Genomic DNA, 25,962 nt, shown 5'->3' on the forward strand with positions numbered 1-25,962 from the left:
TTCAAAAAGGTAACATCTCCCACAAGACACATCTCTTAATATTGCCACTTCTTAGGGTCAAGCATATTCAAATCACCACCGTTTATTTCTAAAATACTTTCTGCTATCTTTATAAAAAACTAAAGTCTTTAGTAAGTAACCAATCTATTAAGGCCTTTGTGTATCACAATAGTCTTTGAGCACCTTCAATAATATCAAAAGTAATCTGTGACTGCCAATAAGTTATATGATCTTACCCAACACACTAACACTGCATTTTTTAAGGTTATTTATTATGAGAAAAAATGTGACAAGCATCAACAATCATTTCAAACTTTACAGAGATATTCACAGACTTTACCACATTCATTACATTTGTTAAGGTTTCTCTAAAGCGTGTGTTCCTTTAAGTGTTTGGAGAGTACAGTGACATGCAAAGGGTTTATCACATTGACTACATTCATAAGGTTTCACTCTGCACATTTTTCTTTGTGTATTCAGAGATGAGTGTGTCCTGGAAAGGCTTTACCTCACTCATGACATTCAGATTCTCTCCAGTATGTATTCTTTTATGTGTTGGATGGTGACCATGCTGTGCAAGGGCTTAACACCTTCATTACCTTGAGTGACTCTCATGAATGTGTTCTATTATGTAGTCACAGATAAAAGTGAATTGCCAAGGTTTTACCACAGTGATTACGTTAATGAGGGTTCTCTCCACTGTGCTTTCTGTTGTGTTAATATTCAAGCAGATTTCTCTCTTGCATGTAATCATTCCTGTCACTGCAGATGGCTGAACTTGCAAATGCTTTACCACATTGATTGCATTGATAAGGTTTCTCTCCTGTACGTGTTTTTTTTATAATAATTGTGATTCTAAGGTTCTGAAAAGTCTTTACCACATTGATTACATTCATGAAGTGTCTTTCCAGTATGAAATTATTAATGTTTTCCAGACTAGTGGAACATGCAAATGTTTTAGCACATTGATTACATTCATAGTTTTTCTTCAATATTGCTTCTTGCATGTTTTAGGAGGAAAAAACTTCATGGAAAGGCTTTACCATGTTGATTACATTCATGAGGTTTCGCTCCAGTATGTGTTCTTTTATGACATTGGAGATGACTGTGACATGAAAAGGCTTTACCACATTGATTACATTCATGAGGCTTCTCTCCAGAATGTGTTTTTTTATGATATTGGAGATGAGTGTGCCATGAAAAGGCTTTACCACATTGATTACATTCATAAGGTTTCTCTCCAGTATGTGTTCTTTTATGATATTGGAGACTACTGTTACATGAAAACGCTTTACCACATTGATTACATTCATAAGGTTTCTCTCCAGTATGTGTTCTTTTATGAGATTGGAGATTATTGTGACATGAAAAGGCTTTACCACATTGATTACATTCATAAGGTTTTTCTCCAGTATGTGTTCTTTTATGGATTTGGAGATTACTTTGTTGTGTAAAGCCTTTACCACATTGATTACATTCATAAGGTTTCTCTCCAGTATGTGTTATTTTATGTCTTTGGAGATTACTGTGAAATGAAAAGGCTTTACCACATTGATTACATTCATAAGGTTTTTCTCCAGTATGTGTTCTTTTATGGATTTGGAGATTACTTTGTTGTGTAAAGCCCTTACCACATTGATTACATTCATAAGGTTTCTCTCCAGTATGTGTTCTTTTATGTATTTGGAGATTGCTGTGTCTTGAAAAGGCTTTACTACATTGATTACATTCATAAGGTTTCTCTCCAGTATGTGTTTTTTTATGATATTTGAGACCACTGTGGTGTGAAAAGGTTTTACCACATTGATTACATTTATAAGGATTCTCTCCAGTATGTGTTCTTTTATGAGATTGGAGATGACTGTGACATGAAAAGGCTTTACCACATTGATTACATTCATGTGGTTTCTGTCCAGTATGACTTCTTTCATGCCTGCAACAATAATGGGCACATATGAAAACTTTACCACATTCATAGCCTGATCACTCATTTTACAAATATTTATGTTTTACAGTTGGTCTACTAATAAAGAACACTCAGATCTTAAGGTTTTATCACTTTGATGTTCATGGTTGTACTTGCTCACTGTGGGTTGCTTTACCTTTTTGAAAATACCTGTGATGGTGAGAATATTTATTACATGGCTCACATTTACAGAATCCTTTTTCTATATGAGATTTCTATATGATGTTTTTAACATGTCATAAGAAATATGGGATAACTCAGAGCATTAAAACACTGATTGTATTCTGAGTTTTTCCTGTAGTGTGCATCACACAACAGCAGCACTGTGAACGAGGATGAACAAAAGATTTACAACCTTCTAGTACCCATAGAGATTTTCTGCAGTGTGACTTTGGGGATGTTTCCAGTAAAGTCAGGAAACCAATTAATTGCAAATGGCTATCATATTCAGAAACTCTACCAAAGGCAGAATACTACATGTCTTCTCATTGTTCTGAAGTAGATAGATGTATGTTGTTACTTTTAGTATCTCTATGCTCACATGGTTTCATCCATTCTGACAATTGATACACCCATTAAAAAAGAAGAACAAATGAAAGGTTTCCACATTGAATTCACATGCATTGACTTTTTGTTCATTGCAGACATGATTAATGTTTCCCCACGACAACATTCTTGACTCTCATAAACTGACAAAACACTAAACTTAAAATTTTCACTACAAGTATATGAGTATCACCAACTTTATCATGAACTATTTGCTTATTAGAAGGTTATGGATACATGTTTATCACTATTCAATGTGCAACATCTAAATATTATGAGACTATACAAATTGGTAGTTCCATAACATAGCTCTAATGAAGATACAAATCAAATAAACTGATCGCTTAAGGCATTGTTTCCTTCTCTTCTTTCTTACAGAATTGCCTTGCAAACACCAATCACATAACTGACATTGAGGTACATAATTTTGGACGAATTTATAATCATAGCTACAATAAAAGGACTGATATTTTACACACTTGCTTTCCATTAGAGCTTCCAGATCATATTAAACTTTCCTCACAGGCATATTTGTATCAGCTTATACATTAAAATTACCTTTCATGACTTCTAGACGTTTGACATTGTTCTTCAGTATGATGGCCTTCCAAATTATATCCTAAAACACAGTACCAGAAAATGAAAGATATGGGATTGGGATTAGGCAACATTGAAGTTACTCTGAATTTTCACAGCAATGAACCTGATTTATTCAACTCAATATTAATTGTTCTCTATTGAAATAAGATATGATCATCAGCAACCCAGAAACATTTTCCCTTATATTGAGAAGTAAAAATATATTCACAGTCTTACCAATAGCAGTGAGGTTCCAGTAGGTCTCAAGCATCACATCTTTGTAGAGATTCTTCTGGGAAAGATCCAGCAAATTCCACTCTTCAGCAGTGAAGTTCACATGCACATCTTCGAAACTCACTGCTTCCTAAAATATCACATACATGTGTACAACACAAAGCCTGATACTGACATCAGTACAAAGTAAATTATGCTTCCTAGACAATATAACCTTATAATTCAGGTGATTCCTCCATTTACTTTCTAACACACAAATTATAATATAATCACCATGTCAGTTTAGAAAAAACTTGAAATATAAGGTTCACCTGTGTCACTTCTGAACCCTTTGAATAGGATATAGCTTTGCAACACAAATGGCAACTGCGAGGGGTTTGCAGGGGGAAACAGATCAACTGTACTGAGCACACATCTGAAAAGATGTATGAACAATTACTAACTACAAATGTGACGGGCAAGCTGTGTGTATTTTCTCATGTCTTTAATCACAAAGGTACAGGCAGGTGTATGTTATTGAGCTGGAAGCCAGCAAGGGCCATGCAATGAGTTTCAGGACAGCAAAAGTTACATGTTAGGAATCTCACTCCGCTACAAAAATAAGCCAGGGGAAAAAATGATAGAATGAACTCACAGTTCATTACTGAAGTTCCTGAAAAGAATTATAAATTCACTGCAGTTCTGTATTCATCTTGCATAAACATAAAGTGAACCAGTTCAAACAGCAACAATAATTAAATTATACTACAAGGGAATGCATGTTTAAACAGTTAAAAATAGATCGATGAAAATATTGGTAATATATATATGTTTATCAGAAATAAAGAACGTAGTTCAAGAGATATAGCTCAGGAATGGAAAGGTCTTGCTAGTCTTCCACATAATGGTGGTCAATTTCAAGCATACACATGTGGACCAACACCTGTCCATTTCTTCAGCATCAGGAGTTCTGAGGCCATCTTCTGACAACAGTAAAGATGAGGCACACATGATATTCATATTCATGTACCCAGCCATAATACACTTTTTTATTCAAAAATTTCACAACAAACATAAGAGTTACTCAGAACATCATACATCTGCAATTCAATGAATCTGAAGCATCAGATAATACTAATGATATGAGCAGAAGCCATCTGGAGAAATAGAATATAATCTATATATTAGGCTGAATTTCAAAATTAAATATGTGGATGAAGACGAGCAAAAAATCATGTCCTTATTGAACAAAAACATGTCAGGGGGCTTATGTGGTTTCTATATCTACAATCAAGACAAAAACGGCTACACGAAAAAATTTGGTCTAGAAAAACAGAAACAGAATGTATTAAGTTAAAAATATAAAACCACTAGGTTTGCAAAATAGCATAGCATTGAATAGCAAATGTGTGCACAGTCTCTTATGTGATTGAGGGACAGAGTCCAAATGGGGAATGTATGGGAGCATGAGAAGAAAGCTGAAGGATCAGATTCAACCACAACACTGGAGACACCCAGAACAAAATTTATCCTGTCTAAAAGAAATGCAGAAGTAAAGCTGGATCAGAGACTGACGGAGTGGACAATGAAAACTCACTCAATTGGAGACACACATGGACAAGCCTGAATTTATGACATTATTAAGGATAATCTGTGATGCTCCCACACAGGATTCTTGCATAATTGTCCATTGAGAGGCTCCACACAGCAGCTGACTGAAGTAGAAGCAGAGATCCACAGTCAAACATTGCATGCACCTTGGTAACTCTGATGGTAGAGTTGGGGAAAGGATTGAAGGCCCTCGAGAGGACAGGAACTCTATAGGAAGACCAGTAGACTCAACTAACTTTGACCCTTGGGGACATCATGAAACTGAGACAAAAACAATAACACACACAGGCTGGACAAAGGACTGATGGGCTGTAAGTAGCAGATGTGCAGCTCAGTCTTCATGATGGTCCTACAACACCTCTAGCAGGAGCTGTCCCTAAAGCTGCTGTCTATCATTGGAATCTGTTCACATAACTGGGGTGCCAGGTCTGGCCTGAGTGGAGAGGATGCACCTAACCCAATAGAGTCTTGATACACCATCATGGATACCAAGAGGCCCACACCCTCTCAAAGGAAAAACAGAAGATATAGGAGGGACTCTGTGAAGGCAGGTGACTTAGAGTACGGACTCCACTAAGTTCATAGCCATTTTACTTATAACAACTTGAAACTGGAAATAATACACATGCTGCTCAACCAAAATGTGAAAACCATAGAAAATGTGGTTCATTTACAAAATGAAACATTATTTAGTTATCAAATACAATGACATCATGAATTTGGCGGGCAAATGGATACAACTAGAAATTATCTGAGTGAGGTAACCCAGATCTAAAAGCACATGCATGTGTGTACTCACTTACAAGTTAATAATAATCATAAAATACAGGAAACCCACACTACATTTCATAGACACAAAGAAACTAAACAACAAGGAAGGCCGAAATGAGCACAGTTTACTCTCACTCAGAAGGGGGAGTAAAGTTATCATAGGAGGCAGATGGAAGAGAGAGAACTGAATGGGAGAACAGATAAGAAGGGGAATCGGGGAGAACCAGCAACAGGTGTGGCGAGAAACAAGAGAGGGCCAGAGAGGAAAATGAATCAAAATCTGCAAGTGGCTGGGGGTGAGGGGGTACATTTAGGATGTGCCAGAGACCACAAATAGGTACCAAGGATTCTAAGGTTGATCTTAGCTAAGATGCATAGCAGTGAGATATGGATGCTGAAGAGACCACATCCTGCAGTCAGGCAGGACCCTTAATGTAGAGTTAAAGACCCAAACCAATCCAAACATCTTTCTACCCAAAATTTGTCCTGTCCACAAGAATACGGCAGCCAAATAACGCTTTGATACCATTTGGTTGTTGTTCTAACTTGCTACTCTGCTGCTGTGATTGAATCCTCTAAGCAAAACCAACTCAGGTAATAACTGGTTATTGTACATGGTTCTGTCAGATCACAGTCCATCATTTTGGGAGCTTAGATTAGAAACTGAAAGCAAAAAGCATGGACAATTAACTCAGCCATTCTGGATTTCTGACGGGATTATATGATATATGGTCTCATAGTCAATCCTGGCTATTTACCTTGAGAGAAAATTTTTGAGTGGATGGTTTTCAGCTGACATTCATTCTAAAGCCAAGGAAAAATCCAGGTTCAGAACTAAGAGTTTTAGTTAGGATAGATGACAGAGGTTCTGGTTAGTCAACAAATTGATGGACTGGGTATTAGGACTATATTGTACCTCAATGGTACAAATTGGCATAATTATGTTCTAATAGTATTTTGAGGGAAAAGTTTTATTTTAACAGGAAGGGTGATATGTAAGAGGAACTAAGGTGGGAAGGTGTACCAAGAGGAAGAGAAGGAGTAAGGAGAGGAGGAGAAAAAGGAAAGGAGAAGCTAGGTGTTGAGAGAGAGAAAGAGAGAGAAAAGGGGGGGGCATGGAGGCAAATGTTCACGTGTCTCCACCAGTCAAAGATAGTTTATATATCTAGGTTGGGTATTGGGTTACACTTCTGATTCAGCATTAACAAACTTATAATGCCTTTAATTAATATTTTAAAAAAGAGTATAAAAGGAAAAAGGAAAAAGGAGCATGGGATAGGGGTTTTATTGGGGGTGGGGGGTGGGGAAATGGGATGGCATCTGAAATGTAAATAAAATATACCATAAAAAAAGCATGGACAAACACTGTTTCCTGTCTTGCTCTCTTGCTTGGTCACTGTCTCATGCTCAGCCTGCTCTCTCATCCAGCCCAGGACCAATCACTTGCTTAGGGATATTGCAATACTGAGTGAGAGAGCCTTCCTAATCAATCATCAACACTATCTCTCACAGACATAGCACCCAGTCCTCCTGATGAGGGCAGGCCCTCAACTGTGGCTCCTTCAGATAACTGTAGCTCCGAAATGCTGAGAACTGAAAACAACAATAACACAGACACAATAATAAATGAGGAAGTTGTTACAACAAAAAACCTAAAATTTAACCATATCAATTACAGGATCCCCTGCCACCACAAGAGGGAGTTGGAGCTCTGGCTGAGCCAGGACAAAATAGGGAGGGCACCTGGCTCAGAGCAGGGAAGGATACACTGGAATGGGGAGCTCAGATGCTGTGCTGACCTGGGGTGAGCATCTTTAACCCTGGGTTCTCAGGCCAGTGCTACCAAGGAGGAGGCTAAAACAGCAGGAAGGTGGACAGAAAAGCAGATTGTCTCACACAACACAAATGACCACCACAACGGACAGGATCTCTGGTCCAAGGAAGATATGCTAAATTTGTGACAATCAATGAAGAACAACCTCCCATCTTATGACAGCTCGAAGTTCAAAACTACAGAGTCACAGATAAACTGGGCAGAGGGTAGTTCAGGAGGTGGGAAATGAGGTCTTTGTCTTTCTACCCTGTAAAACAAGGTAGGCAGAGCCTGATTTTGCCCTGGATTCTGTCTTTAAGAGCTCTCTGTCATGGACTAGTCAATGGGCCTATGTCCTGTTGTTAAGAAGGATTTAACCCAAGGTGTGGGGCTGGTAACTAAATCAATTAGTGTGGAGTGTGTCTCATTTCCTCAGTGAGAGAATGACAAAGTTCCACACACAAAATAGACAGCCAAAAGGGGGCGCTAAACGCTACCCAGAAGATTCCTCCACTTGGACAAAGGAGAAAATGAAGACAGGATGGCAACTGTGAGCCCTGTAGCAGGGCTCCAAGTTTGCTCTAACCTTCCCAGAGATTAAGACCAGAGAAACACTGTCTACTATACCAGGCTCTGGAACATCTTTGAAGCACTTCGGGGCTCAGACTTTCCAGTGTATCCACTGTAGCAGGGTTCCATATTGAATTTAGTCATCTCCCTACACAGATACTCAAGAAAAATCTGAAAACCAAGGCACACACACACAATTCAGGAAGACAAGCCACTGACACAGAAACAATGGTGGATATTAAAAATTGGCCTTTCAATCCTTAACTTGGGAGTCCTGAGGGTCTTGGGATTCCAGTCAATGCACTAAGATGTTATGTCCAAGTCAGAGAGACCCCAATGACCAACAAGGAGCCTATTGTAATGCAAACACATGGAGGTCTTTATTATGAGCTCTGTAATAAGTATTCTCACCAGTCAGCCTCACATGAGCTCGAATCTGAGAGACCAAGTCTAGGGGTGCTGGGTATTGTTACAGAAAGATTGGGACATTAACATACAGGACAGCAGCTTAATATTTTAAAAACTACATGACTGCCATAATCTGCAGGAACCAAACAAGGGGGCAAAATCAACTGGCAACCATGATAGGTAGGCTAACTTTTTCTCTGTAAGGTGTATCAGTTATCGATATGTAGCTTAACTCTGCAGTTGTACCTCGACTGGCTGTTGACAAGAGGGGCTTGTCATAGGATGTTTGCTCAAGTGGACTTTGTGCACTCTCAGAAACAGAATTGATTGGGCATTACAAACTCATCTTTGTGCCTGAGGTCCTGATTATTGAAAGATGCTCCTGTTCAACCACAAGCCATGCATGGCAGTAGAAAAGGTAGTTTGTCCAAAGACCTGCCTCACTATCTGTTACTGCACTGTCTGAAACAGTTTTCCTGAGCAGGTACCCCACAGCTCTGGAATTTCAAAATATTAGGGTTTCAAAGGTAACTTTAGTATTACAGCTTCTTGTTCCAGTATCTGGGATCCACACATGATCATCTGTGCTCCTCAAAACAGATTGGGTCACTTCTCCAGCTCTTCCATCTATAGCACTCTAGGTTCTGCTTGACTCCACTTTACTGCTGCTGCTGTTCTTTCTGCTCATCCCATGGGACTGATATCTTCAATATCCTGGGTTCTTCTCCTGAGACTAGGATTCACTGTTTTCCTCTCCTGTACTCCCTTTACTGGGCCAAGCCTTAGCTGCTCTGCATGAGATTCATTTATGCCTAAAAACCAATACCACCTGGGTGATTTTCACACATGACCAAATCCAGGTGCACAACAAGGGACAACCTTGGCTGTCTCTGGAACACAGCTTCTTTGTCCTCTCAGAAAAAACCCACCACAAGATTTCACCTCAGTGAAGCTGGTTTCTTCTTCATCCCCACTAATTTTTTAACTACAGCCAACCAGCATCAATTGTCTCAGTTGTCTCTTCTATTCTTTCCTCCCAGAGCCACAAGGACAAACTGCTGAGTTCCTCTGCTTGCTGGGGCTGGAACATGACTCCTTCTATTACACCGTCACCAGATATCTATTTTTCAACAACTTCACTGCCTAAGCTCGGCTGTCCTGGATCTTACCCAGTTGATGAACCTTGAACTCAGAGGTCTGCATGGCTCTGTCTCCTGAATTCTGGGTAATATATGTGTAACACTTTGCGTGTATCTAAGCTTTTCATTACCTAAAACTTGTTCTGTACCAGGAAGACTTGAATCAGAGAACTGCTTGTCGCTTTTCTTCTGGGATTTAAGGCTTGTACCTCCATGCTTGTACTTAAGTACTTTATTTTAGATCTTAAAATGAAAGCCCATGATAGTAATTACAGTCCATCGATGATCAGTTTCACACACACTGGTGACCCTTGTGTCCTCATGAAAACGATGACCAGGTGACAATTGAAAGATATAAAAATTTATAAAGGTTATGGGAAGTTTTTATGACCCCCTAGAGCTGAGCCAAGAATGTAGGCCAACTGGTTCACTAGCTCCAGGTTCCAGGAACTGGCTAACCACAAAGAAAGCAGAACTAAAAATACAGGTCAGCTGGGTCGTTCCAGGAACTGGCTGACCACAAAGTAGATGGTTGAGCAAGATTCAATTCCTGAGAAAAACATATACACCATGTTTCTCACATGACTGACTGAATGATGGGCTGGAACTTTCCACTATTTTTATGATATCCTTCCTTGGTTTCCCCTTCACCCCCCTGGTTTGTGTTTTTTTTTTCCTTTAAATACCTTTCTCCCCCTGGCCTCCTAGTAGACACTCCTCATTATGAGTCTCGAACTCAGCCCGGCTGATTACTGAAATAAAGCCTCTTGTGTCTTGTGATTTACTGAGTGATTGTGATATCCCCAGACTAGAGTGAGGGTCTCCCCTCCTGGGGGTCTTTTAATAATAACACCCAACACAATACAGTTCTCCTTTGTACAAGTCTGGGGGTGTGTCCATAGGTCCGCCAGCCAGTACCTATAAGCAACTCCAGTCATGCCCCTGCCTCAGATTCATGGGCAACCTTGGGCCTCCACTTCCACCCGCCCGTCATGGTACCTGGAGGCTCCAGTCATCTCCCTGTCTGCAGCAGCCCTGCGGTGGGCGATCAGATTGCATCGCTGGGTCTGTGACGTCAGAAGGAGGACACGGATACAACCAGGACAGAGGTGCTTTTCCCAGACTGTGATGGTGGCAGTGGTTTTCTCCTGGTGCAGTCACTGGGCTCTGGTCGGGATTTTCATACATCATGCCTGTGCGACGGTCCAGCGCCTTCATGGGAAATGTAGTCTCCCAGTGGCCGCCATCTTTCTTTTTCCTCGTGGCCTCATGGGATATGTAGTTCGAAGGACAGCCGCCATATTGGATTGAGTTTAATGTGTGTGTGCATTTAGTTCTTTGACCGCCATTTTGGCAGGAGTCCTTATGGGAAATGTAGTCTCCAGCTTCTATCTCTGAGTAGCCCTGGCAGTCCCTAAACTCACTCGGTTGCCCAGGCTGGCCTTAAACTCAGAAATCTGCGAGCCTCTACCTCCCAAGTGCTGGGATTAAAGGTATGCGCCATCAATTATTCATCATTATTGGCTATTGATTAATATTGATTATTGATTAGCACTGTCTGCTGATTATCAATTTTTGATTAGCAAGATTATTGATCACTTTTGGTTATTGACTAGTATTGAATATTGGTCATCAATTAGTATTGATTATTGATTAACATGATTATTGATCATTATTCCATCACCATCATCCCCCTGCCTCTGCCTCTCGAGTGCTTGGATTAAAGGCCACCACTGCCCAGCTACACCTGTTTTCTTTGTTTGTTTTTTTGTTTGTTTGTTTGTTTGTTTGTTTGTTTTGAGACAGGGTTTCTCTGTGTAGCCCTGGCAGACAAGCCACTGACACAAAAACAATGGTGGATCTTAACAACTGGCCTTTCAATCCTTTAGTTGGGAATCCTGAGGGTCTTGCATCAATGCACCAAGATGTTATGTCCAAGCCACAGAGACCACAATGACCAATAAGGAGCCTATTGCAATGCAATCACATGGAGGTCTTTATTATGAGCTCTGTAATAAGGATTTTCACCAGTCAGCCTCACATGAGATCAAAACTGAGAGTCTAGAGGTGCTGGATATTTATTGTAGTTACAGCAAGATTAAGACATTAATACAAGGTCAGCAACTTAATATTTTAAAAACTACATGTCCGGCATAATCTGCAGGAACCAATCAAGGGGGTGAAACCATCTGACAACCATGATGTGTAGACTAACTTTGTCTCTGTAAGGTGTGTTAGTTATCTATATGTAGCTAAACCCTGCAGTTGTACCTTGACTGTCTGTGGACAAGGTGGGCTTGTCATAGGATGTTTGCTCAAGTGGACTTTGTGCACTCTCAGAAACAGAATTGATTGTGCTTTACGAACTCACCTTTGTGCCTGAGGTCCTGATTATTGAAAGATGCCCCTGTTCAACCACAAGCCATGCATGACAGTAGAAAAGGTACTTTGTCCAAAGACCTGCCTCACTATCTGTTACTGCAAATCCTAATGTCATTTGCACTTACTCTGAGACAGAATACCAGTGGAAGTTGCCTCTCCCCCTGTGCATGCCTCTTATAGGTAAGACAGACAATCCCCACCTGCCCTTCCTTTCCTGCCTCATCCCTGTGTCTCAGCCTCACTTGTGCAGACAGTTCCTGTTCAACCACATGCTTTACCTGCCAGAACACAGGTAAGCTTTCTATAGATCTACCACACTGTCTGTTATCCCAGATGCAATGATCACAGTTTCCCCTAGCACTGTACTAAACACCAGAGGCAGCTTTACATCTGTCCTGACTATGTCTGCCTGTGGATGCTAAGATCATCTCTTCCTGCCCAACTCCCTGCTCCCAACATTTGCAAGCATTCCCTCTTGAGCATACCCACCAAACATGTCAGTAAAGGAGGCAACTTTCTCTGTAAATCCAGACATCAAAGAGCAACCCAGGAACAAAACTCCCACCCAAGCAAGACAAATCCAGAAATCAGTACTGAGATAATAATCACTTCAAACTCAGAGGCCTAGACACCAGCATAGGAATATAATAAATAACAGCCAGAAAAAAATAGGTCATCAAAAGCGCCAACCTATCCTAACACAGCAGGTCCTGAGAAATTAAAACATGCAACAGATATGGTAAAAAAGAGGTTGTTTGGGAGCACGGATATGAGTGAGAATCTGAGGAAGGCAATGAGGCACAAAAGAGGATGTGCAGAGAGACAGCAGACAGACAGACAGGGAGCAGAGAGAGAGAACCCTGAAAGTAAACAAAGAGAATAGAGAGAAGACATGAACTGAGACAGGGAACAAACAGAGAGAGCTGTGTAGCTGGTGGTTCGTGTATATAAAGCACACCTGACAACAGCAGCAGGTGATGGAGGCAGGGAATGACTTAAGCAATTGCTAAGTCCCTGAGAGAAGAGCATTGAAATTGCCTGTGCACTGACAACTACAGAGGCAAGGTTCACCCACAGAATGGGAAAGGAAGAGAGAGTCTCAGATATTAAGGATGAATAAAACAAAATGAATACATTGGGTAAAAATATGTGGATTCTAAAAGTTTCCTAACCCTAAACAACTAGGAATTTTTCAACATATGTGAAGGGAAAACTAGCCGGGCAGTGGTGGTGCACGCCTTTAATCCCAGCACTTGGGAGGCAGAGGCAGGTGGATTTCTGAGTTCGAGGCCAGCCTGGTCTACAGAGTGTGTTCCAGGGCAGCCAAGGCTACACAGAGAAACCCTGACTCAAAAAACCAAAAAGAGAGAGAGAGAGAGAGAGAGAGAGAGAGAGAGAGAGAGAGAGAGAGAGGGGAAAACTACAGATGATTGAAATAGAGGAAAAAGAATATCAGCCCAAAGATCTAGAAAATATTGTCAATGAGATAATAATGCAAATTTTCCTAAACCAAAGAACATGTATGTTAATGTACAAGAGGCATCCAAAACACCTAAGAGATTGGAGGGGAAAAAGTCCTTTTACCTCATAATAATCAAATACTAAACATAAAAAATAAAGCAACATAAAGAACTGCATCGGAAAAAAATTAACAAAAACTAAACGAAAGAAAAACAAGTAATGTATGAAAGTAGATCTCTTAGATGTATGCCTGTCTTCTTAAAAACAGGTTTTGTTTGTTTGTCTGTTTGTTTGTTTTTGAGACAGGGTTTCTCTGTGTAGCCCTGGCTGTCCTGGAACTCACTCTGTAGACCAGGCTGGCCTCGAACCCAGAAATCTGCCTGCCTGTGCCTCCACAATGCTGGGATTAAAGGCGTGTTTCACCACTGCCCAGCTATACCAGTCTTCTTAATGTATTCTATAAAAGACAAAAGGATTTGGACAAATGTACTGCAGAGTCAGAGAAACCACCCGTGTTTCTACAGGAAAGCAACTGGTCCAAATGTTTTGGGCAGATTCAGAATCATCCATGATAGTGACATTACTCAGAGTTCACCTCCTGATTTAACACGTGAGGGGCATCACCAGGGACCTCACAGGTGGTCATACCTGGCTGATGCTTCCCATGCAGCCCCAGAGAGGACCCAGCACCCCAGCTCCCACTGCTCAGCCACCTTCCCGTACCCATTGTGGGCAGTGATCCTGTGCTCACCATGACTCGATTTCAGAGCTTCCTGAAGTCTCCACACAGCATCCACAGCAGAGCTCAGAGCAGGACACAGATGACCATTCAAGCCTGCACAGGGACAGCGAACTTGCAAAATGGCACCCGGGAGAACCTGCCTCCTTGTCTGATTGGCAGGTCTGCCTGGAAGCCTCAATTGGCCAGTCTTACCACTCCTCAAGGTTAAAGTGTGCTTCCAGACCAGGGTCAGACCTTTTCCAGAGCTCAGGAGAGGTTTGCACTCCATTAGCATTTGTTTCTGTCTTCAAAGAGGAATCTCACCCCACCCAGCCCTGGGGGAGAACCCAGCATTGCAGCTCTGGCTGTTCAGCCTCCTGCTCCTCCCCTCTGAGAGCAATGATCCTGCACCTACCAGGACCTGACACCAGACCTTACCTAAGCTTTCCTCACAGCATTTGCCTTCTTCTTCCTGTAATCAAGGTGAACAGCTTCCATAGCCCAGTACTCAAGGTGCAGTAGAGGTATCATTCTGACCCACAAGTGGAAGGATACCCTGGTTCTTTCTTTCTTTCTTTTTTTTGAGACAGGGTTTCTTTGTGTAGCACTATCAGTCCTGGAACTCACTCTGTAGACCAGGCTCACTCTGTAGACTCAGAAATCCACCTGCCTCTGCCTCCCAAATGCTGGGTTTAAAGGTGTGTGCCACACTGCCCAGCTGCCCTAGTTATTTCTTAGCATTGTCTAAACTCCACCCAAGTTACTTGGCAACAGAAAGGTATGCTTCTCCCCATGGTTACCTAGCAACAGCCTGGTAGGCCTGACCCACTATAAAAGTGGCTGCTTTCTCTTCCTCTCTCTTTTGATATCTTGCCCATTTGGTCTCTCTTTCTCTTGCCCACTTGAGCTCTTTCCTTCCCCCCTCTCTCTCCACAGGCTCATGCCCGGCCTCTACTTCACTACTCTCTGCCTCTCCCTGCCTTTCTCTGCCTCTACTACCCTCTTAACTCTCCTCCCCATGCCCTGAATAAAGTATATTCTATAATATACTGTCTTCTGATGGTTTGCTCCTGGGGAAGAGCTGTCCCTGCATGGGGCATGGTCCCTTGGGGTGGGGGAGAGAAATATCTCAACAGGAGGCACGAGCCTGCTGAGACATCCCCTTCCTCCACACTTCCCCACACACTCATAGATCATATTCCATCTCTCTTTAGAGAGAGGTAACTATGGGGAGGAGCATACCTGGCTGTCACCAGGTAACTGAGGTAGAGTTTTAGACAGAATGCTAACACCATTAATATTAAAGTGGGGTTTTAGAAATCAAGCTTCATGCTGGGCTCAGGGAACCTATATCTCGGGTTTGCCAGATGATAGGTATCAATCAACCCTGGAGAAAATCTAGAATCATAAGGGAAACACAGTTGAGCACTACTGTCAGCCAGAACATCTTCATCTGTGGCAATGTGAAGAAAAACCAGAGTTGGATTAGTACCGGTTCTGTAGATAAACATAGCTCAAATCATAGAGATAATGAATCTTTGTATAGAGAAAGGTTATGTACTAGAATGTCCCAATAAAGGCTGTTGGACAAGGTAAATTAGAAAAATCAAGGACTGCTTGACTTCATGTTGCAGGATATTACAGCTGATATTCAGTGAATACCAGAATTTTGAAGAATTAAGTACTTACTAATACCAGTTTCAAAATGCAAATAAACTAACAAATCATCTTTGTTTTGTAAAAAGAAGTAGGGCCAATACAAAAAACAAAACAAACAAAAAAAAAAACTGCCCTGTTCAATGTCCTTTATGTATGTAGGTTGTCAAAAGAATCTGTAGCCCAGATTAAAGGTTTATCTGAACATCTCAAAAGAGCAAGATTAATAAAGGATTTCTCACTTCAAAAGTTGTAATTAAGAGATATGCCCCACAGCAATCAGGATTTGACTTAGGGTTAGGGGATTATACATTTATGATTAGGATTAGTATAAGTGTTTTTAGAATTCAGTTTAGGAGGTTAGGAAATTCAGAGGTGAGTGTTAGGATAGGGTTAGGCTCAGGGTTAAGGTTAAGGTGGCCATCATTATTCTTGATGGTCCTACTGAGTCAAAATTATCCCTATTACACAAAGAAGAATTATCAGGCCTACAAGGTATTCATTTTATATCTTAATAGTTTCCTTTATTCTTATTCTGATAGCTTCTCTCTTACTTATAGAAAGCTTTCTCAAAAGAACCTAAAAGTTTTTCTAGCCATTTACCTCCCAAACTAGCATACTAACAAAGGAAGCAAAGACTTTGATATTCACAGAACCCCACAGATAACCAAAGATTAAGATTCTGAGAGTCACAGAGCTTGCAGCCAGCAAAGAACATTTATGTTACCCTGTTTTGTGTTTCACCATCAGTTATTTCTGCAGTTAATTTTCCTCTGAGATAAAATGTGCTTCAGTACTCTTCTGCTCTAGACATGTCTGGTTTAATTTCTCACCAACCTAAAATTATGCTTACTAAACATTTCTCAGTGAAGTTTTCACTTTAAAATGAAAATTCTGAAACAGAAATCCCAGACAAGCAATAGACACAAAGTCATGGCTTATAAATTTTGACTTTTTATTAATTACATGTAGAATATACACAAGACATGGTTTGTTATTCACATGATGTACTTAATAGCAAATGAATTACAAGTAAATTAAACTTGTTAACTTGATCCTAGTTCATTTTTTTCCTAATGAAAATAAACTTAAAAATAGATTTGAAAGGACAAAAATATATTTAATTCTTATATCTACACAGGTAGAATAAATATAAACTGATAATATGGGTCTGAATCTTTCCTTGGAAGAGGTAACATGTTTTAAAGATTTTACTACTCCTAGACAAGATGTTATTAATATTAGATAATCTCCTCACTCAAATAAGACTAACACATCTAGGTTTTTAACTATGATATATACATATTTTAAATTGTATGAAGCCATAAACATGTTAATATTTTAAAAGACATTTATATCTAGTAAAACCTCTTTAAATCAGATAAATATACAAAGATCCAGCACAGGGCTTATCTTATCTTCTAAATTAAACAACAGCCATTTTCATACCTTCGGCTCTGTTGAATTAAAATAATTACAGCACGTCTTTTTAAATGTTACTGAACCTCTATCAAAAAATAACATGGCTGGCCAGAATTTGTACAACTTGGAAAAGTAATAACTATTTAGGTAATATAAAGTTGTCTCCAGATGTACTGAGTAAAGTATTTTTATTGTGACTGATTGCAGGACGTCTACAGTCTCAGAAGAAACACTTTGTCAATTTTTTGTATGTAAAACCAATTATTTCACCATAATCCTAGGGTGAACTATGATAATTTTGAAATGAAGTGCCACTGAGAACTTAGAAAGAGGGGATATAAATTGCTTATTTCCCACCCCTGAATAAATATATTCACAATAGATTGTGAATTTTTTTGTTAACCCTATTGTATGTTATGGTATTAATATTTATAAAATATTAGAATGATCTAAAGATGCAAATGGTTTCAATTAAAAAGTTATGTATAGAATACGATGGAAATTCCCCAAATGAGAAGAAAAGAAAGCATACACAGCCGTTGGAAGTTCTGAAGGAATAAATGAGATATTTAAGGCACTTAGATCATAAAAAATTGGGGAAATACATATGGGATAAAGTATCTGTCTTCAGATCAACATTTATGACAAACTGGCTGTAATATAAGTTTTATCCTATCCTGTGTCCAGTCTACATTGAGGAGAGTCAGAATACAGGGATGATTCCCTCAAAGCTTCTATGGGAAGTCAGACTCAGCCCAAGCAAGGATATCGAGTAATGTTCACTAACAGAAAAATAGTACAAAGAAAAGCTTGAAGATACAGAGATTCCTCAGAAGATCAAGTGATAACCGAGACATGAAATTTCAACAGACCTTAACAGGTCAACAGAAGTTGATTTTGCTAAACAAACATATAATCTTAAGCAGGCATATGTAAAGTATGATCACTTTCAAAATGCAGTGTGTCCCTTTAGCAAGTGATGGGACAAGAGTCCTCAAAAGTTATGTTTGATTTTGTGAAATGTGATTTAGAAAATAAATTCTCACTCTTGATTCTCTTTGTCATATATAAATGATTCTCAATATTCCAGATGAAAGAAAAGCCCTTTGCTTACTTCAGCATGGCAGGGTCTACATACAGCTGAGGAAAACTGAACAACCTTATTAAATACTGAGGCCAAGTCTAAAAGCTATATTTACCAAATATAGAACACCATCTCACTATCAAAGAGAACTTCTCACTAATAGACTATGTCCTTCACTACAGTAACCATGCACGGTCCCTGATTTAAATGTGATGTAGGAGCAGCAGGTACAGGCTCTTCATGAAGGGTTCTGAGGAAGCAAACTGCTGGCTCAAGTTTTATCCTTTTGTGAAGGGTTATGGAATATTGTCCAACTCATAATAGATGCACATTTCTCCTTATAAAACATAGCCCATATTAATAATGATGCTAGGAGTATTTCCTCAAAATTTAATTCTTCATATATTACACTAGATTGTAATAGAAGAGAATCAGTGGTTGAATATAAACTTGTAATGGGTTGTCAAAAATTCCTCAATATGTTTTCACTGAACTGCTGGCCTTATGTAGCTACATGCGGCCACGAATCAACTAAGTTCACCTGAAAGGGGGCTGGGAATGAAAAGGGACGGAGGGTGAGAAGAGATGAAGCCAAGACAAAGTTCTGTGATCAAGGCTCTAAGCTTTAATGTTCAGCTCTCAATTTAAATGGGGGAGGCCCAACCCAAAACCCCTCCTTGTTTCAGCTGAAGATGGGTGAGATAATCTATAATCCATTCCTGGTCATGGCCTGAGATATCTCAAGGCAAGTCCAGGGGCAGTTCTGCTTCTATGTTCTGTGAAGCTAAGGTGGGTAACTCCACCTAGATCCTATCACTTGGTCTGTTGTGGTAAACAAGGTCTCTCAGGCCTGCTCAAGGCTGGGGGAAAAGCACAGCCTTACAAGAAGGCCAAAAGTATCAGTCTTCTAACACCCAATACAAAGCATGATGTTGGTTTTTAGGTGGTACACCTGCCTATTTTCTTCCTATAATAAGCATAATGTTGCCCTAATTATGTTCTTAACTATATCCTGAATAGAAATTATGATGGTCCTATCAGTCTGGCTTTTGTGTATTGTGGATGTTATCTGACTCTCCTAACAGAATCCTTCCCTGTGTCCTCCCTTCCTTGACTGTTTTATTTGATAATCTTTGTCATCTCTTTTGTTTTATTTTGTCCCCTTAGAAGGATTCTTCTCTGAGGCACCATAACTGCTGCTCTTTCTATATCACCCCTTTTGTCAGTTTAACAATGTAGAAGGATCCATTGTACAAACACCAAAAAGGATAGATATCCTCTCAAAGGTGACTGCAGTGCCAGCCCCCACATATTCATCTTGTCCAGCATCACCAGTGATGGTTTCATGGAAAGACAGGAGAATTTGTGAGAAACCTGAAGAATAGGAAAGGCTAAACACAGGAATGTAAAACACATTGACATTTTTTCCTACTGGGACACTAAGGGTGGTAGCTTTGGTGTGGGTCTTCTTTATTCTTGGGTGGTTGTTAGCTACCAAACAGTGAGGACAAAGGGAGCAGCCACAGCAATCTGGCTTGAGATGGCTGTATTATAAAATTAACTCTGGAGACCAGCACAGTGAGTCAGTTCTACTTTATTGTTCCAGAAATAAGGTATATGAGGGCATTTATGGGTACAGGTGGAAAGGATTTATTGGTCATAATAGTATACATAATTATCATGTGGGCAGGGAAGCCAGAATGGAACTTGTGTGCTTGAGTTTAAGTAGCTCCACACAGGGACATTCTTTTGATAAGAACAGCCACCTGTGTTCAGGGATATGGTCTAGAAAATTTGAAACAGAGATATGGAATCCCTTAAATAAATAAATAAATAAATAAATAAATAAATTATAAATAAAAAAAGAAATGTAAGACCTTCTGATAAAGGGAGCCCTCCATTTTGAGCTGAGTTCCACTGAGACTTGTGGCATGCGAACTTCACACAGGTTTCCAAAACCTTGATTCCTGAAACCATGGATGTTGGCTGTGAGAGAAACTGTACCAAATACTGGAAGCTGATTCAAAATACATACAGCCTAGGACCCTGCCCAGCTCTCCAGGTGGCTGTCCCCTAATTGGCTTGTAAAAGTGTCTTCTAAAGGTCATTCTATTTCAGTTCAGTTCCTTCAGGGTTACAAGGACTATGGTATTAATGGTAATTAATACCATTAGAATCCATGATCATTGTCCCACTGTCTCACTTCTCTGCTGTGAAATGAGTTCCTTGGTCAGAAGCAATACTGTGTGGAATGCGATTGTGGTGAATGAGGCACTCAGTATGTCCATGGTTCGTTGATTTGGCAGAAGCAATATGTGCATGAAAGTCAAAATCATAAGCAGAATACCTATCTATTCCAGGAAGAAGAAGGCTTTGTTCTTTGTCCAAGAGAAATGATCCAATGTGAGAGGACGACTCTACTGTTGTAGTGGTTCTATATATCTAGTCCTATATTGAAATTTACAACTTAATGTTAAGTAGTCCTAGATTGCAATTTCCCATTCCAAGTTAAATTTTCCTATATTGAAATTTACAATTTCCTGTTAACTAGTCCTAGATTGCAATTTTCAATGTAATGTTAACTAGTCCTAGATTGCAATTTACAATTCCAAGTTGACTAATTCTATCCTGCAATTTACGACTCGATATTGATGAGTCCTAGATTGCAATTTCCAATTCCATGTAAACTAGTCTTATATTGAAATTTACAATTCCATGTTAACTAGTTTTAGATTGCAATTTACCAATTTAATGTTGACTAGTCCTATAATGAAAATTTTCATTTAATGTTAACTAGTCCTAGATTGAAATTTACAATTTAATGTTAACTAGTCCTAGATTGAAATTTACAATTCCATGATAATTAGTGCCATATTGAAATTTACAATTCCATGTTAACTAGTCCTAGATTGCAATTTTCAATTTTATGTGAACTAGACCTATATTGAAAATTCCATTTATTAAGTAGTCCTATATTGAAATCTACATTTTAATATGAACTACTCCTGTTTTGAAAATTTCAATTTAATGTTAACTAGTCTTATATCAAAATTTTCAATTTAACATTAAGTAGTCCTATATCCAAATTTCCAATTATTTTTATCTACTCTTATATTGAATTTTCCAATTTTATGTTAACTAATCCTGTATTGAAATTTGTAATTGAATATTAACTAGTCCAATACTGAAAATTCCAACTTAATGTTAACTAGTCCCATAATAAAATTTACAATGTAATTTTAAATAGTCCTACATTGAAATATCCAATTTAATCTTTTCTAGTCCTATATTGAAATATCCAATTTAGTGTTAACTAGTACTATATTGAAATATAATATTCTTTGATATTTCCAATTTAATATTAACTAATTCTATATGGAAATTTACAGTTTAATACTAGGTAAGACTATATTTAAATTTACAATTTAATGTTAACTAATCCTACACTAAACTCTCCAATTCTTTTGTAACTCATCCTATGTTTAAATTTCTAATTATTTTTAAGTAGTCCTATATTGAAATTTACAATTTAATATTAACTAGGCCTATACTGAAAGTTCCAAGTATTTTTAACTAGCCACATGTGGAAATTTCTAATTAACATTAACTAGTCCTATATTGAAATTTCCAATTAAATATGAACTAGTCCTATATTAAAATTTCCAATTATTTTTAACTAGTCATATATTGAAATTTCCAATTTAATTTGAATTAATCCTATATTGAAATTTCCTATTCAATATTAACTAGTCCTTTATTGAAATTTATATTTTAGGGGGCTGGAGAGATATTCATTGGTTAAGAACACTGACTGCTCTTCCAAAGGTCCTGAGTTCAATATTAGCCCAAAAGCTCAGAAGACCTGATACAGTTCATAGACAACATGAAACTCAAGAATAAAGACAAAGGGAGCAGTGGTGGTGCACGCCTTTAATCCCAACACTTGGGAGGCAAAGGCAGGAGGATTTCTGAGTTCAAGACTAGAGTGAGTTCCAGGACAGCCTGGGCTACACAGAGAAAGGCTGTCTCAAAAAAACCAAAAAAACAAGAGAGACAGAGAGAGAGAGAGAGAGAGAGAGAGAGAGAGAGAGAGAGAGAGAGAGAATAAGGAAGACCAAAGTGTGGTTTGAGTGGATCTTCTTAGAAGAGGGAACAAAATTCTCTTGGGAGCAAATACCAAGACAAAGTGTGGAGCAGAGACTGATGGAAAGGCCACCCAGAGACTGCTGCACCTGGGGATCCATCCTATATACAGTCAATAAACACAGACAATATTGTGAATACCAAAAAGTGCATGCTGACAGGAGCATGATACAGCTGTCTCCTGAGAGGCTCTGCCAGAGCCTGACAAATACAGAGGCAGATACCTGCAGCCAACCATTGAATTGAGCATGGGGTCCCCAATGGAGGAGTTAGAGAAAGGACTGAAGGAGCTGAAGGGGTTTGCAACCCCAGAGGAAGAGCAACAATATCAACCAACCAGACACCCCAGGGCTCCCAGGGACTAAACCACCAACTGAAATGTACACATGGAGAGAACCATGGCTCTATCTGTATATGTAGCAGAAGATAGCCCTGTTGGGCATCAATAGGAGCAGAGGCCCTTGGTCTTGTGAAGGCTCAAAGTCAGTGTCTTGCTCAGAATAAGGCTTTTGTGATGCTTAATGAGAAAACAAAATCTCATCCTGGGAATTATGTGATTTTTTCTTTAGCACTGGAGATTTTCTTGGCCTCCTTCTACCAGAGAATTTCTTGATCCATGTGTGACCTCTGCACCTGGGCTACAAATGTCTATTTAATAATTTTTTAAATCCCTAGGAATTAGAATGAAATAACACATTACAGACCACACCTGTTGTGTAGACTGTTTGTCATAGCTTGTGCTTTTGATTAAACTGCACAAGGAATCCAGTTTTGATACAGAAAATGATGAAATATAGATGCAAAAGAGAAAACCCAAAAGCTAAAGTAAATTTAAATTCCCCCACAGAAATTAATTTTAATATTTAATTATTAACTCTTCTTGTTTTCCAATGCATTTATTCACACCTAAAAACATTAAGTAGAAAGGGATATGTACGGATGTGTATACTCACATGACACCTTTTCTAACCAGTTTCAATGAAAATATTTGAGAAGGAAGTAAGACAGGATTTAATTTAACTTAGGCTTGGCTCAAATTCATTATATAGATGAGATGGGTCTTGGCCTTATGATCTTCCTGACTTGTCTGTTGGGTTCTGAGATTAAAGGCATGCACCACCACAGGGAGCAGCATGTTTCCTTTCAACTTCCATGTCTAATAATTGGTTACTGGAACAATCGTTCCCTTTCATCTTCCTTAAAGCAAAGGCATCTGAAAGCACAGTATGACCTTTTCTAGAAAGAACCTGAGCCAGGACTACTGAGTATCCTCTATCATGTTACTTTCCATTCCAATTCCATCATTGGACACAAATCATAATTACAGCTATCTTGTTGTGGTAAATATTATTTGGGGATTTCTAACCGTAATCTATCTACATAAACAAACCTACACAAAGTGTAGAAGCAAGAATTCAACCCAAGGAGATTAATGATAGACATGAAAACACAGGTAGTAAATAATCTTGTTATCTGCAAAAGAAGGGAAAGCACACACACACACACACACACACACACACCAACAACACCACCACGACCAGCTGCGGCTTTAACAATAACAGCAACAAGAACAACAAAATATCAAAAGATAACAATCACCACTCATTGACTTTCTCAATATCAATGACCTCAGATGACTATAAAAAGACACAGGGTAACAGAATGGATGCTAACACAAACTTATCCTTCTATTGCATATAAGAAATACAGCTTGGGGTGGAGAGGATGGCTCAGTAGTTAAGAGCACTGACTGCTCTTCAATAGGTCTTGAGTTCTATTCCCAGCAACCACATGGTGGTTCACAACCATCTGTGATGGGGTCTGATGCCCTCTTCTTGTGTGTCTGAAGAGAGCAATGGTGTACTCATATACATAAAATAAATAAATATATCATTAAAAAACAATAAAAACTGTAAAAGGAAAGAAAGAAAAAGAAAGATAGCTCAACATCAAGGATAAACATTACTTTATTGTAAAGGGTTGTAAAAAGATATTCCAAGCAAATGGTCCAAAGAAGCAAGCTGGTGTAACTATTTTAAAATAGTTTTTAAAAAAATCAAAGAAAATTGGAGAAAGATACAACATACTCATCAAAGAGAAAAAATTACCATAGATGCCATTTCAATTTTTAACATCTATGCCTCAAACGCATGGTCACATACCTTTGTAAAAAAAAAAAAGAGTTTTAAAGTAAAAATCACATGATAACCTACATACATTATACTGGCAAATTTCAATACTCCATTCTCACCAATGGATAAATTCTCCAGATCAAAATTAAACAGAGAAATACTCCAGCTAACTGATAGCATGAACATGAATCCAGCTGAAATTCGGAGAACTATTCTACAAAAATATAAGAGAATATATTTCCTGCTTAGAACTTCATAAAACTCACTTGTAAACTGAAAACATATTTAGACAAATTGCAGGTCTCAGTACATAAAGAAAGACAAGCTACCCACCATGTATCTTATCAGGCCACCATGGATTACAGCTGGATAGCAACAAAACCAGAAAGAACACAAAGCTTACAAACTCATGGAAACTGCACACCTCACTACTGAGTGAAAACTAGGTTAAGACAGAAATAAAGGAAGAAATTAGAGACCTTATAAAAGTCAATGCAAATGAATATGCAAAATGCACAATCTTATGGAATATAAAGAAAATGAAACTGTCTCTAAGATGAAAGTTCATAGCACAAAATCCCTACATGAAAAAATTGGAGAGCTCTCACACTGGCAATTTAAGAGCATTCTCTAAAATCTAGAATGGAAAGAAGTGAGTGAGCGATGAAGGAAAGAAGTTGACATCAAGATATTGTCAAATTGAGATCAAAATCCATAAAATAGAAGAGAAGAATACAAAGAATTAATGAAACATGGGGTTGGTTCTTTGAACCTTTTATTAGACAAAATAGAAACACTTATTAAAAGATAGAGAATATCAAAATTAATGAAATCTAAAATAAAAAGGGTGACAAAATAACAGACAATGAAGAAAGCCAGAGAATGGTAGAGACATAGTTTTAAAATGCCTCTACAACACCAAATTAGAAATTCTAAAAGAAAAGGCTAATCTCAATTTGTTCCACTGACCAAAGTTAAATCAAACTAAGGTAAATAACTTAAACAGACCTAAACACCTAGAAAAAGAGAAGTCATTACAAGTGTGCCAACAAATAGAGGCCAGGGCCATGAGTTTCAGGGAAGAATCCTACCAGACTTCCAAAGAGGAGTTCATGACAATACTCTTCAAAGTATTCAATAATATAGAAAGAGAAGAAACCGTAGCTGATTTTATTTTGTGAGCCCATGGCTAGTCAAATATCCAATCAATATAAAGACTCAGCTACAAAAAAGAATTACAAACCATTTTTCCTTAAAACCACAGATGCAAAAATCTTTAATACAATGAATTAAATAAAATAGAAATCATTTTAAAAGATCATCCTCAATGATCAATGAGGCAGGC

General features: G+C 38.7%; 2 protein-coding genes across 2 annotated transcripts in view; one reads left to right on the plus strand and one right to left on the minus strand.

Moving 5' to 3' along the window:
- Positions 1 to 256: 256 nt before the first annotated feature.
- LOC143437404 (uncharacterized) overlaps positions 257 to 25,962 on the minus strand; it is a 38,531-nt gene continuing 12,825 nt past the window's right edge. The window contains exons 3-5 of the mRNA XM_076922238.1: positions 3,329 to 3,455; positions 3,071 to 3,131; positions 257 to 1,933 (exon numbers count right to left, since the gene is read on the minus strand). Of these exons, the coding sequence (XP_076778353.1) occupies positions 1,027 to 1,933; positions 3,071 to 3,131; positions 3,329 to 3,362 (1,002 nt within the window). The 5' untranslated portion in view covers positions 3,363 to 3,455 and the 3' untranslated portion in view covers positions 257 to 1,026. The remainder of the gene's footprint in view (positions 1,934 to 3,070; positions 3,132 to 3,328; positions 3,456 to 25,962) is intronic.
- The window catches only part of LOC143437343 (uncharacterized), a 31,936-nt gene continuing 20,254 nt past the window's right edge, over positions 14,281 to 25,962 (plus strand). The window contains exon 1 of the mRNA XM_076922142.1: positions 14,281 to 14,360. Coding sequence (XP_076778257.1) covers positions 14,281 to 14,360 — 80 coding nt within the window. The remainder of the gene's footprint in view (positions 14,361 to 25,962) is intronic.

This window comes from Arvicanthis niloticus, chromosome Y (assembly GCF_011762505.2).
Source record: "Arvicanthis niloticus isolate mArvNil1 chromosome Y, mArvNil1.pat.X, whole genome shotgun sequence".
Taxonomy (NCBI): Eukaryota; Metazoa; Chordata; class Mammalia; order Rodentia; family Muridae; genus Arvicanthis; species Arvicanthis niloticus.